The sequence below is a fragment of the Aphelocoma coerulescens genome, unplaced genomic scaffold (assembly GCF_041296385.1).
Source record: "Aphelocoma coerulescens isolate FSJ_1873_10779 unplaced genomic scaffold, UR_Acoe_1.0 HiC_scaffold_118, whole genome shotgun sequence".
In the NCBI taxonomy this organism is placed as follows: domain Eukaryota; kingdom Metazoa; phylum Chordata; class Aves; order Passeriformes; family Corvidae; genus Aphelocoma; species Aphelocoma coerulescens.
Genome location: NW_027183476.1, coordinates 58,859 through 71,168, shown reverse-complemented (window position 1 = coordinate 71,168; position 12,310 = coordinate 58,859). Strand labels below are relative to the sequence as shown.

General features: G+C 68.1%; 1 protein-coding gene across 1 annotated transcript; it reads left to right on the top strand.

The window, feature by feature from the left end:
• On the top strand, nt 1-5,160 carry LOC138100604 (dystrophia myotonica WD repeat-containing protein-like). The gene is made up of 3 exons (XM_068998478.1): nt 1-376; nt 1,515-1,700; nt 3,961-5,160. The coding sequence occupies exons 1-3, from the start codon at nt 41-43 to the stop codon at nt 5,158-5,160; spliced, it is 1,722 nt and encodes a 573-aa protein (XP_068854579.1). The 5' UTR covers nt 1-40.
• Nucleotides 5,161-12,310: the final 7,150 nt, after the last annotated feature.

Genomic DNA, 12,310 nt, shown 5'->3' with positions numbered 1-12,310 from the left:
CGGCCGCTCCCGCCCGGGCCTGACGCGGCTTCCGGCGGCGATGGCGGCGGCGGCGGCGGCGGCCCCGGGCCCGGCCGAGGCTCCCGCGGCCGCTCCGGAGCTCAAGAGCCGCTTCCGCACCCGCGAGGGCTCCTACCGCCTGCTGGGCCCCGCCACCTCCGCCGCCGCCGCCGCCTCCTCCGCCGGGCCCGCCCCGGCCGGGCCCGCCCCGCCGGGCCCCGGGGCGCTGCCGCCGGTTCGGCTGTCGATGGTGCGGCTGGCGCGGAGCCGCAGCCCCCCCGGAGGCGCCGCCGAACGCAGCCGCGTCTGCTGCAACCTCGGCCGGGAGCTGCATTTCTACGGAGGGGCCGGGCCCGGGGGACGCGGCAGCCGCAGGGTAACGGGGAGAGAAGCGGGGAGCGGCGGGGGAGAGAGCGGGGGAACGGGGGAGTAACGGGGGGCGGGGGGGAAACGGGGGGAATGGGGGGGAAGGTGACCCCAGGGGTGGGCACAGTGACACCAGGGGGGGGCACAGTGACCCCAGGGGTGGTGAGAGTGACCACAGGGGTGGGCACAGTGACCCCAGGATGGGCACAGTGACCCCAGGACCGGTGGCAGTGACCGCAGGGATGGGCACAGTGACCGCAGGGGTGGGCACAGTGACCCCAGGAGTGGTGACAGTGACCCTAGGGGTGGGCACAGTGACCCCAGGGGTGGGCACAGTGACCACAGGGATGGTGGCAGTGACCCCAGGGGTGGGCACAGTGACCCCAGGACCGGTGACAGTGACCCCAGGACCGGTGACAGTGACCCCAGGGATGGTGACAGTGACCCCAGGGGTGGGCACAGTGACCCCAGGGGTGGGCACAGTGACCGCAGGATGGACACAGTGACCCCAGGACCGGTGACAGTGACCACAGGGATGGTGGCAGTGACCCCAGGGATGGACACAGTGACCGCAGGGGTGGGCCCAGTGACCGCAGGATGGACACAGTGACCACAGGGATGGTGGCAGTGACCCCAGGGGTGGGCACAGTGACCCCGGGGGTGGTGACAGTGACCCCAGGGGTGGGCACAGTGACCCCAGGGGTGGGCACAGTGACCCCAGGGATGGTGACAGTGACCACAGGGATGGTGGCAGTGACCCCAGGGATGGGCACAGTGACCCCAGGGGTGGGCACAGTGCCCCCAGGATGGACACAGTGACCGCAGGGGTGGGCACAGTGACCGCAGGGGTGGGCACAGTGACCCCAGGATGGGCACAGTGACCCCAGGACCGGTGACAGTGACCACAGGGATGGTGACAGTGACCCCAGGATAGACACAGTGACCCCAGGACCTCTGACAGTGACCCCAGGGATGGGCACAGTGACCCCAGGGGTGGGCACAGTGCCCCCAGGGTCGCTCCCAGCGACCCCAGCCCCCCACAGGACCCTCCGGCCGGCCCCAGTGGTGCCGCAGGGTGGGCACCGCGTCCCCGGGGAGCTCTGGGGATGGTGCCAGTGGCGGTGGCACCACCGTGGGTGTCCCCGCAGGCCCTGGACCTGCAGCGGCCCATCGACAAGCGCGTCTACAAGGGCACGCAGCCCACGTGCCACGACTTCAACCAGTTCACGGCGGGCGCCGAGACGCTGGCGCTGCTCGTGGGCTTCTCGGCCGGCCAGGTGCAGTACCTGGACCTGGCCAAGAAGGACAGCGCCGGCCGGCTCTTCAACGAGGAGGTGAGGGGACACCGGGGCCACCGGGACCTCCCCAGGGGCCACCACGGGACCTCCCCAGGGCCACCATGGGGACACCAGGGACACCGGGACCTCCCCAGGGGCCACCACGGGACCACCAGGGCCACCATGGGGTCACCACGGGGACACTGGGGACACCGGGACCTCCCCAGGGCCACCATGGGGTCACCACGGGGTCACCACGGGGACACTGGGGACACCGGGACCTCCCCAGGGCCACCATGGGGTCACCACGGGGACACCAGGGCCACCGGGACCTCCCCAGGGGCCACCATGGGACCACCAGGGCCACCACGGGGTCACCACAGGGACACCACGGGGACACCAGGACCTCCCCAGGGGCTACCACGGGACCACCAGGGCCACCATGGGGACACTGGGGACACCGGGACCTCCCCAGGGGCCACCACGGGGTCACCATGGGGACACTGGGGACACCGGGACCTCCCCAGGGGCCACCATGGGACCACCAGGGCCACCACGGGATCACCACGGGGACACCGGGGACACTGGGACCTCCCCAGGGGCCACCATGGGACCACCAGGGCCACCACGGGGTCACCACGGGGACACCGGGGACACCGGGACCTCCCCAGGGCCACCATGGGGTCACCACGGGGACACCAGGGCCACCGGGACCTCCCCAGGGGCCACCATGGGACCACCAGGGCCACCACGGGGTCACCACGGGGACACCAGGGCCACCGGGACCTCCCCAGGGGCCACCATGGGACCACCAGGGCCACCACGGGGTCACCACAGGGACACCACGGGGACACCAGGACCTCCCCAGGGGCTACCACAGGACCACCAGGGCCACCACAGGGTCACTATGGGGACACTGGGGACACCAGGACCTCCCCAGGGGCCACCATGGGGTCACCACGGGGTCACCACGGGGACACTGGGGACACTGGGACCTCCCCAGGGCCACCATGGGGTCACCACGGGGACACCAGGGCCACCGGGACCTCCCCAGGGGCCACCATGGGACCACCAGGGCCACCACGGGGTCACCACAGGGACACCACGGGGACACCAGGACCTCCCCAGGGGCTACCACAGGACCACCAGGGCCACCACAGGGTCACTATGGGGACACTGGGGACACCAGGACCTCCCCAGGGGCCACCACGGGACCTCCCCAGGGGCCACCACGGGACCACCAGGGCCACCACGGGGTCACCACAGGGACACCGGGGACACCGGGACCTCCCCAGGGGCCACCACGGGGACACTGGGACCACTGGGAGCGCTTTGGGAGCCACGTGGGACCACCAGGGCCACCACGGGGTCACCACGGGGACACTGGGAACGCTTCGGGAGCCACGTGGGACCACCAGGGCCACCACGGGGACACTGGGGCCACCAGGGCCACTGGGAACGCCTCTGGAGCCCCATGGGACCACCAGGGCCACCATGGGGTCACCATGGGGTCACCACAGGGACACCAGTGCCACTGGGGCAACCAGGAAGGCCTTGGGAGCCAAATGGGACCACCAGGGCCACCACGGGGCCACTGGGAATGCCTCGGGAGCCACGTGGGACCACCATGGGGACACCGGGACCTCCCCGGGGGCCACCACGGGGACACCATGGGGACACTGGGAAGGCCTTGGGAGCCACATGGGACCACCAGGGCTACCATGGGGCCACCACGGGAACACCTCAGGAGCCACATGGGACCACCAGGGCCACCATGGGGTCACCACGGGGACACTGGGGGACACCAGGAATGCCTCGGGAGCCACATGGGACCACCAGGGCTACCATGGGGCCACCATGGGGACACTAGGGCCACCGGGAAGGCCTCAGGAGCCCCATGGGACCACCAGGGCCACCATGGGGTCACCACAGGGACACCTCAGGAGCCACATGGGACCATCAGGGGTGGTCACCACGGGGACACCAGGACCTCCCCAGGGGCCACCACGGGGTCACCACGGGGACACTGGGAACGCTTCGGGAGCCACGTGGGACCACCAGGGCCACCACGGGGTCACCACGGGGACACTGGGAACGCTTCGGGAGCCACGTGGGACCACCAGGGCCACCACGGGGACACTGGGGCCACCGGGGACACCGGGAATGTGTCAGGAGCCACATGGGGACCACCAAGGCTACCACGGGGCCACCGGGAAAGCTTCGGGATCCCCATGGGGGGCCACCAGCACCTCCCCCAGGGTGTCCCCGTGCCACCTTTTTTAACCCTTTGTGTGTCCCACCTTCCCCCCTCCTCCAGCGCCTCATCGACAAGTCCAAGGTCACCTTGGTCAAGTGGCTACCGGACACCGAGCGCCTGTTCCTGGCGTCGCACGCCAGCGGCCACCTGTACCTGTACGACTCGGAGCAGCCGTGCGGGGCCACCAGCCCGCAGTACACGCTGCTGACGCAGGGCGAGGGCTTCCGGGTGTTCTCCTGCAAGAGCAAGACGCCGCGGAACCCCCTCCTCAAGTGGGCCGTGGGCTCGGGGCCGCTGAACGAGTTCGCCTTCTCGCCCGACGGGCGCTCGCTGGCCTGCGTCAGCCAGGACGGCGTGCTCAGGGTCTTCCACTTCTCGTCCATGCTGCTGCAGGGGATGATGAGGAGCTACTTCGGGGGGCTGCTCTGCGTCTGCTGGAGCCCCGACGGCCGCTACGTGGTCACCGGTGGCGAGGACGACCTGGTCACCGTGTGGTCGTTCGCCGAGGGCCGCGTGGTGGCCCGCGGCCACGGCCACAAGTCGTGGGTCAACGCCGTGGCTTTCGATCCTTTCACCACCGCCCCGCCGCCGCCGCCGCGGCCGCCGCACGACCGCGCTGGGGGTGGTGGCCACGGCGGTAGCCACGAGGATGCCCCGGCCCCTCCGAGCGTCACCTACCGCTTCGGCTCGGCCGGGCAGGACACGCAGTTCTGCCTGTGGGACCTCACCGAGGACGTGCTGGACCCTCGGCCACCTCCTCCTCGCCGGCTGACCGCTGAGCCCGCTTCGGTGCCGGGCTTGCCACGCTCCTTGTCCCGCTCCAACAGCCTCCCGCAGCCCGGCGGGGGTCCCCAGATGTCCCCCCGCGTCCCCCCGGCGCTGAGCGCGGGGCGATTCGCCACGCTCACCCTGCGGGAGCCCCCCGAGAAGGAGCACAAACGTTACCACAGCTTGGGCAACATCAGCCGCGGCGGGGGTGGCTCGGAGAAGCCCCCCGGGGGTGGCCCGGGAGGGTCGCGGGGGTCTCTGGACATGGGCAAGGTGTTGGGGACGGCGCTGTGCCCGCGGCTGCACGAGGTGCCCCTGCTCGAGCCGCTGGTGTGCAAGAAAATCGCCCAGGAGAGGCTGACGGTGCTGCTGTTCCTGGAGGATTGTATCGTGACAGGCTGCCAGGAGGGGCTCATCTGCACCTGGGCGCGGCCCGGGGTCTCCGTGAGTCCGGGGAGGGGATTTGGGGTGATTGGGGGTGATTTGGGGTGATTTTGGGGTGGTTTGGGGTGGTTTAGGGGGTCTGGGATAGGATTTGGGGGTCCCAGGAGGAGCAGGATTGTATCGTGACAAGCTGCCAGGAGGGGCTCATCTGCACCTGGGCGCGGCCCGGGGTCTCCGTGAGTCCGGGGAGGGGGTTTTGGGGTGATTTGGGGTGATTTTGGGGTGGTTTGGGGTGATTTAGGGGGTCTGGGAGGAGCTCATCTGGAGCAGGTTTGTATTGTGACAGGCTGCCAGGAGGGGCTGATCTGCACCTGGGCACAGCCCGGGGTCTCCGTGAGTCCAGGGAGGGGATTTTGGGGTGATTTGGGGTGATTTTGGGGTGGTTTGGGGGTGGTTTGGGGTGGTTTAGGGGGTCTGGGAGGAGCTCATCTGGAGCAGGTTTGTATTGTGACAGGCTGCCAGGAGGGGCTCATCTGCACCTGGGCGCGGCCCGGGGTCTCCGTGAGTCCAGGGAGGGGATTTGGGGTGATTGGGGGTGATTTTGGGTGGTTTGGGGGTGGTTTGGGGGTGATTTAGGGGGTCTGGGGTAGGATTTGTGGGTCCCAGGAGGAGCAGGATTGTATCGTGACAGGCTGCCAGGAGGGGCTGATCTGCACCTGGGCGCGGCCCGGGGTCTCCGTGAGTCCGGGGAGGGGATTTTGGGGTGATTCGGGGTGATTTTGGGGTGGTTTAGGGGGTCTGGGAGGAGCTCATCTGGAGCAGGATTGTATCGTGACAGGCTGCCAGGAGGGGCTGATCTGCACCTGGGCACAGCCCGGGGTTCTCCTTGAGTCCGGGGAGGGGGTTTTGGGGTGATTTGGGGTGATTTTGGGGTGGTTTGGGGTGGTTTAGGGGGTCTGGGATAGGATTTGTGGGTCCCAGGAGGAGCAGGATTGTATCGTGACAGGCTGCCAGGAGGGGCTCATCTGCACCTGGGCGCGGCCCGGGGTCTCCGTGAGTCCGGGGAGGGGGTTTTGGGGTGATTTGGGGTGATTTTGGGGGTGGTTTGGGGTGATTTTGGGGTGGTTTGGGGTGGTTTAGGCGGTCTGGGATAGGATGTGGGGGTCCCAGGAAGAGCAGGATTGTATCGTGACAGGCTGCCAGGAGGGGCTCATCTGCACCTGGGCGCGGCCCGGGGTCTCCGTGAGTCCGGGGAGGGGGTTTTGGGGTGATTTGGGGTGATTTGGGGTGGTTTGGGGGTGGTTTGGGGTGGTTTAGGGGGTCTGGGAGGAGCTCATCTGGAGCAGGTTTGTATCGTGACAGGCTGCCAGGAGGGGCTCATCTGCACCTGGGCGCGGCCCGGGGTCTCCGTGAGTCCGGGGAGGGGATTTTGGGGTGATTCGGGGTGATTTTGGGGTGGTTTGGGGGTGGTTTGGGGTGGTTTAGGGGGTCTGGGATAGGATTTGTGGGTCCCAGGAGGAGCAGGATTGTATCGTGACAGGCTGCCAGGAGGGGCTGATCTGCACCTGGGCGCGGCCCGGGGTCTCCGTGAGTCCGGGGAGGGGATTTTGGGGTGATTGGGGGTGATTTGGGGTGATTTTGGGGTGGTTTGGGGTGGTTTAGGGGGTCTGGGATAGGATGTGGGGGTCCCAGGAGGAGCAGGATTGTATCGTGACAGGCTGCCAGGAGGGGCTCGTCTGCACCTGGGCGCGGCCCGGGGTCTCCGTGAGTCCGGGGAGGGGGTTTTGGGGTGATTTGGGGTGATTTTGGGGTGGTTTGGGGGTGGTTTGGGGTGGTTTAGGGCATCTGGGAGGAGCTCATCTGGAGCAGGTTTGTATCGTGACAGGCTGCCAGGAGGGGCTGATCTGCACCTGGGCACAGCCCGGGGTCTCCGTGAGTCCGGGGAGGGGGTTTTGGGGTGATTTGGGGTGGTTTGGGGGTGGTTTGGGGTGGTTTAGGGGGTCTGGGATAGGATTTGTGGGTCCCAGGAGGAGCAGGATTGTATCGTGACAGGCTGCCAGGAGGGGCTCATCTGCACCTGGGCGCGGCCCGGGGTCTCCGTGAGTCCGGGGAGGGGATTTTGGGGTGATTTTGGGTGATTTGGGGGTGGTTTGGGGTGGTTTAGGGGGTCTGGGAGGAGCTCATCTGGAGCAGGATTGTATCGTGACAGGCTGCCAGGAGGGGCTCATCTGCACCTGGGCGCGGCCCGGGGTCTCCGTGAGTCCGGGGAGGGGGTTTTGGGGTGATTTGGGGTGGTTTGGGGGTGATTTGGGGTGGTTTAGGGGGTTTGGGGGTCCCAGGAACTGCAGGTTTGTATCGTGACAGTCTATCGTGACAGGTTCATCTGTTCCCGGGCATGACCCGAAGGTCCCAGTGAGTCTGGGGGCGTCTGGGAGGCGATTTGGGGTGGTTTAGAGGCGATTTGGGGTGATTTAGAGGGGATTTGGGGTGGTTTAGAGGGGATTTTGGGTGGGTTTGGGGTTCCAGCAGCACCAGGACCGTGTCGTGACAGTCTGTCGGGACAGGCTCGTCTGTTCCCGGGCATGACCCGAAGGTCCCAGTGAGTCTGGGGGCGTCTGGGAGGGGATTTGGGGTGGTTTAGAGGCGATTTGGGGTGGTTTAGAGGGGATTTGGGGTGGTTTAGAGGGGGATTTGGGGTGGGTTTGGGGTCCCAGCAGCACCAGGACCATGTCGCGACAGTCTGTCGGGACAAGCTCGTCTGTTCCCGGGCATGACCCGAAGGTCCCAGTGAGTCTGGGGGCGTCTGGGAGGGGATTTGGGGTGGTTTAGAGGGGATTTGGGGTGGTTTAGAGGGGATTTGGGGTGGTTTAAGGGTTTTTTTGGGGCGGTTTGGGGTCCCAGCAGCACCAGGACCGTGTCGTGACAGTCTGTCGGGACAGGCTCGTCTGTTCCCGGGCATGACCCGAAGGTCCCAGTGAGTCTGGGGGCGTCTGGGAGGGGATTTGGGGTGGTTTAGAGGCGATTTGGGGTGGTTTAGAGGGGATTTGGGGTGGTTTAGAGGGGGATTTGGGGTGGGTTTGGGGTCCCAGCAGCACCAGGACCATGTCGCGACAGTCTGTCGGGACAAGCTCGTCTGTTCCCGGGCATGACCCGAAGGTCCCAGTGAGTCTGGGGGCGTCTGGGAGGGGATTTGGGGTGGTTTAGAGGGGATTTGGGGTGGTTTAGAGGGGATTTGGGGTGGTTTAAGGGTTTTTTTGGGGCGGTTTGGGGTCCCAGCAGCACCAGGACCATGTCGTGACAGTCTGTCGGGACAAGCTCGTCTGTTCCCGGGCATGACCCGAAGGTCCCAGTGAGTCTGGGGGCGTCTGGGAGGGGATTTGGGGTGGTTTAGAGGGGATTTGGGGTGGTTTAGAGGGGATTTGGGGTGGGTTTGGGGTCCCAGCAGCACCAGGACCATGTCGCGACAGTCTGTCGGGACAAGCTCGTCTGTCGCCGGGCTCCCCGTGAGTCCGGGGGAGGAGATTTGGGATGTCTGGAGTGAGCTTTGGGGATCCCCCGAGGGGGGACAACTCGCGGATTTTGGGGTGGGGGTGGGGTAGGGGGGAATCCCCGGAGTGTCACCTCGGTGACGTCACCAAGGTGGGGCCGTGTGTCCCCTTCCCCTCCCCCCCCCGGTGACCGCTGTCCCCTCCCCCCCCCCCCCCCCCCTCCTCCGCAGGGCCTGTCCTCGCAGAACGGCGGCTCCCCGAGTGGCACCGTGGTGTAGCTGTCACCCGTGTCACCTCCCGTGCCACCCGTGCCACCCGTGCCACCCACCAGGACGCGTGTCACCCGCCGGGGTGTGTCCCCCCCCCCCCGTGTCACCCGCACGTCCCCGCGGTGTCACCCCCGTACTACTGAGCCTCCCCCCCCCCACCCCTCCCCGGCGCTGTCACCGCGGTGTCACCGCTGTCCCCTGTGCCCAGGGTGGCACCGCTGTGGCCGGGGACCACCCCCCCCCGTGCCTTGGTCACTTTATTGTCGCCGCGGGGCCAGCGCTGTCCCCGGCTCTTATTTATACTGAAAAGACTCTTTTGGCACCCGGGTGGCACCGCAGTGTCCGGGGGGAGGGGACAGCGCGGGGACGGAGCGGGGACGCGTCGGGTGGCACTTGGGGACAGGGGGGACGCGGCGGGTGGCACTTGGGGACAGAGCGGGGACGCGGTGGGTGGCACTTGGGGACAGCGGGGACGCGGTGGGTGGCACTTGGGGACAGCGGGGGCACGGCGGGTGGCACTTGGGGACAGCGGGGACGCGGTGGGTGGCACTTAGGGACAGCGGGGGCACGGCGGGTGGCACTTGGGGACAGAACGGGGACACGGTGGGTGGCACTTGGGGACAGAACGGGGACAGAGCGGGGATGGACTGGGCACACACCGGGTGGCACTTGGGGACAGAACGGGGACACGGTGGGTGGCACTTGGGGACAGCGGGGACACGCCGGGTGGCACTTGGGGACAGAGCGGGAACGCGGTGGGTGGCACTCGGGGACAGAACGGGGACACGCTGGGTGGCACTTGGGGACAGAGCGGGGATAGAGCGGGGATGGACTGGGCACGCGTCGGGTGGCACTTAGGGACAGCGGGGACACGGCGGGTGGCACTTGGGGACAGAGCAGGGACAGAGCGGGGACAGAACGGGGATGGACTGGGCATACACCGGGTGGCACTTGGGGACAGAGCGGGGACAGAACGGGGACACGCTGGGTGGCACTTGGGGACAGAGCGGGGATGGACTGGGCACACGCCGGGTGGCACTTGGGGACAGAGCGGGGACACGCCGGGTGGCACTTGGGGACAGAATGGGGACGCGATGGGTGGCACTCGGGGACAGAGCGGGGATAGAGCGGGGATGGACTGGGCACACACCGGGTGGCACTTGGGGACAGAGCGGGGACACGGTGGGTGGCACTCGGGGACAGAACGGGGACACGCTGGGTGGCACTTGGGGACAGAGCGGGGATAGAGCGGGGATGGACTGGGCACACGCTGGGTGGCACTTGGGGACAGAATGGGGACACGCCGGGTGGCACTTGGGGACAGAATGGGGATGGACTGGGCACACGCCGGGTGGCACTTGGGGACAGAGCGGGGACACGGCGGGTGGCACTTGGGGACAGAGCGGGGACACGCCGCGGTGGCACAGAGGGGACACGGGGACAGCTTGGGCACACGGGGGGGTGGCACTTGGGGACAGTTTGGTGACACGGGGGACAGTCCAGGGACACAACCTGGCGACACCGGGATGGCACAGGGACAGCTTGGGGACACGGGGGTGGCACTTGGCGACAGTTTGGGGGCACAATTGGTGGCACTTGGGGACAGTTTAGGACCGCGGGGGTGGCACAGGGGGACACGGGGACAGCTTGGGGACACGGGGCTGGCACGGGCGACAGTTGGAGGACACGGGGGTGGCACAGAGGGGACAATTTGGGGACACGGGGGGTGGCAGAAACACAACTTTATTCTCGCCCCCCCCCGGGAGGCGTCACAAACGGGGGGGAGGGGTCAATTTGGGGAGGGGGCGACCCCTGGGGGGGTCAATTTGGGGAGGGGGCGACTCCCGGGGGGTCAATTTGGGGAGGGGGCGACCCCTGGGTGAAGGAAAATGAAGGGGGGCGACCCCCGGGGGGGGTCAATTTGGGGAGGGGGCGACCCCCCGGGAGGTCCAATTTTGGGGGGGGGGGGGCATAAATAAGGGGAGGGGTCTTTAGTGCAAACGTCCCTACGAATAAATTACTAATGGGGGACGGCGGGGGGGAGGGAGGGGCCCCCCACCCCTTTTTTGGGGGGGGGGGGGTCGCGTCCCGCTGCCCCTCGGGGAGGGTCATGGGGGCACCGGGGAGACCCCTCCTCAAATTATTTGGGGGGTGGGGGGGAGGAAAGCGTTGGCGACCCCCCCTCCCCGAGGGATGGAGTGGTTTGGGGGGGGGAGGGGCGGAGGTATTGGGGACCCCCTCCCCACGACCCCCTCCCCCCTCCCCCCGCAGTGCCCGGGGGGGATTTTTTGGGGGGGGGCGGGGGGGGTCTCTATACGGGGAGGGGTCAAGTGCAAAGAAAGGGGAGGAGGGGACACTTTGGGGACACTTTGGGGACACTTTGGGGACACCCCCGGCCCCCCGAATTAAGGGGGGGTCCCGGGGGGCGCGGGGGGGGGACGCAGGCCGGCGGCGCAGAGCAGCAGACAGTCCTTGGTGGCACCGGCGTGTGGCACCTGGGGGGACAGCGACACGGTCAGGGGGGGTGGCATTGTCACCACCCCCCCACCCCTCGCCGCCACCCTCCCAGGTCCCCTCCGGATGGTGGCACCGCCCCTCCCCCGGTTGTTGGGGACACTCGGGGTTGGGGGGGACACGGGGGTGGCACTGCCCCAGCAGGGAGGTGACAAAGCCCCCGGGGGTGGCAGTGCCAGCCGTGGTGGCAGTGACCAGGGTGGCCCGGCCGTGGCTGTGCCCTGTCCGGGGCTGGTGGCCCAGCACGGGGAGGTGGCCCTGGGGACATGGGGTGAGGGGTGGCGGTGACAGGGGGTGGCTCTGGGGACAAGGCGAGGTTGGGGGTGGCAGTGACAGGGGTGGGTGGCCTTGGGGACATGGCCAGAGGTGGCAGTGGGTGGCAGGGGCAGCGATGGCCGGGGGGGGACGGGGGTGGGGGTGGCAGGGGGTGACAGTGACGGGGGTGGCAGTGGCAGGGGGTGGCAGTGACAGGGGTGGCAGTGACAGGGGTGGCAGTGACAGGGGGTGGCAGGGGGTGACAGTGACGGGGGTGGCAGTGGCAGGGGTGGCAGTGACAGGGGTGGCAGTGATGGGGGTGACAGTGACAGGTGTGGCAGTGGCAGGGGGTGGCAGGGGGTGATGGTGACAGTGGCAGGGGGTGGCAGGAGGTGGCAGTGATGGGGGTGACAGTGACGGGTGGCAGTGGCAGGGGGTGGCAGGGGGTGATGGTGACAGTGGCAGTGGCAGGGGGTGGCAGGAGGTGGCAGGAGGTGACAGTGACAGGGGGTGATGGCGACGGGGGTGGCAGTGGCAGAGGCTGGCAGGGGGTGATGGTGACAGTGGCAGTGGCAGGAGGTGGCAGGGGTGATGGTGACAGTGGCAGTGGCAGGGGGTGGCAGAAGGTGGCAGGAGGTGACGGGGTGGCAGTGATTGGGGTGACAGTGACAGGGGTGGCAGTGGCAGAGGCTGGCAGGGGGTGATGGTGACAGTGGCAGGGGGTGGCAGGGG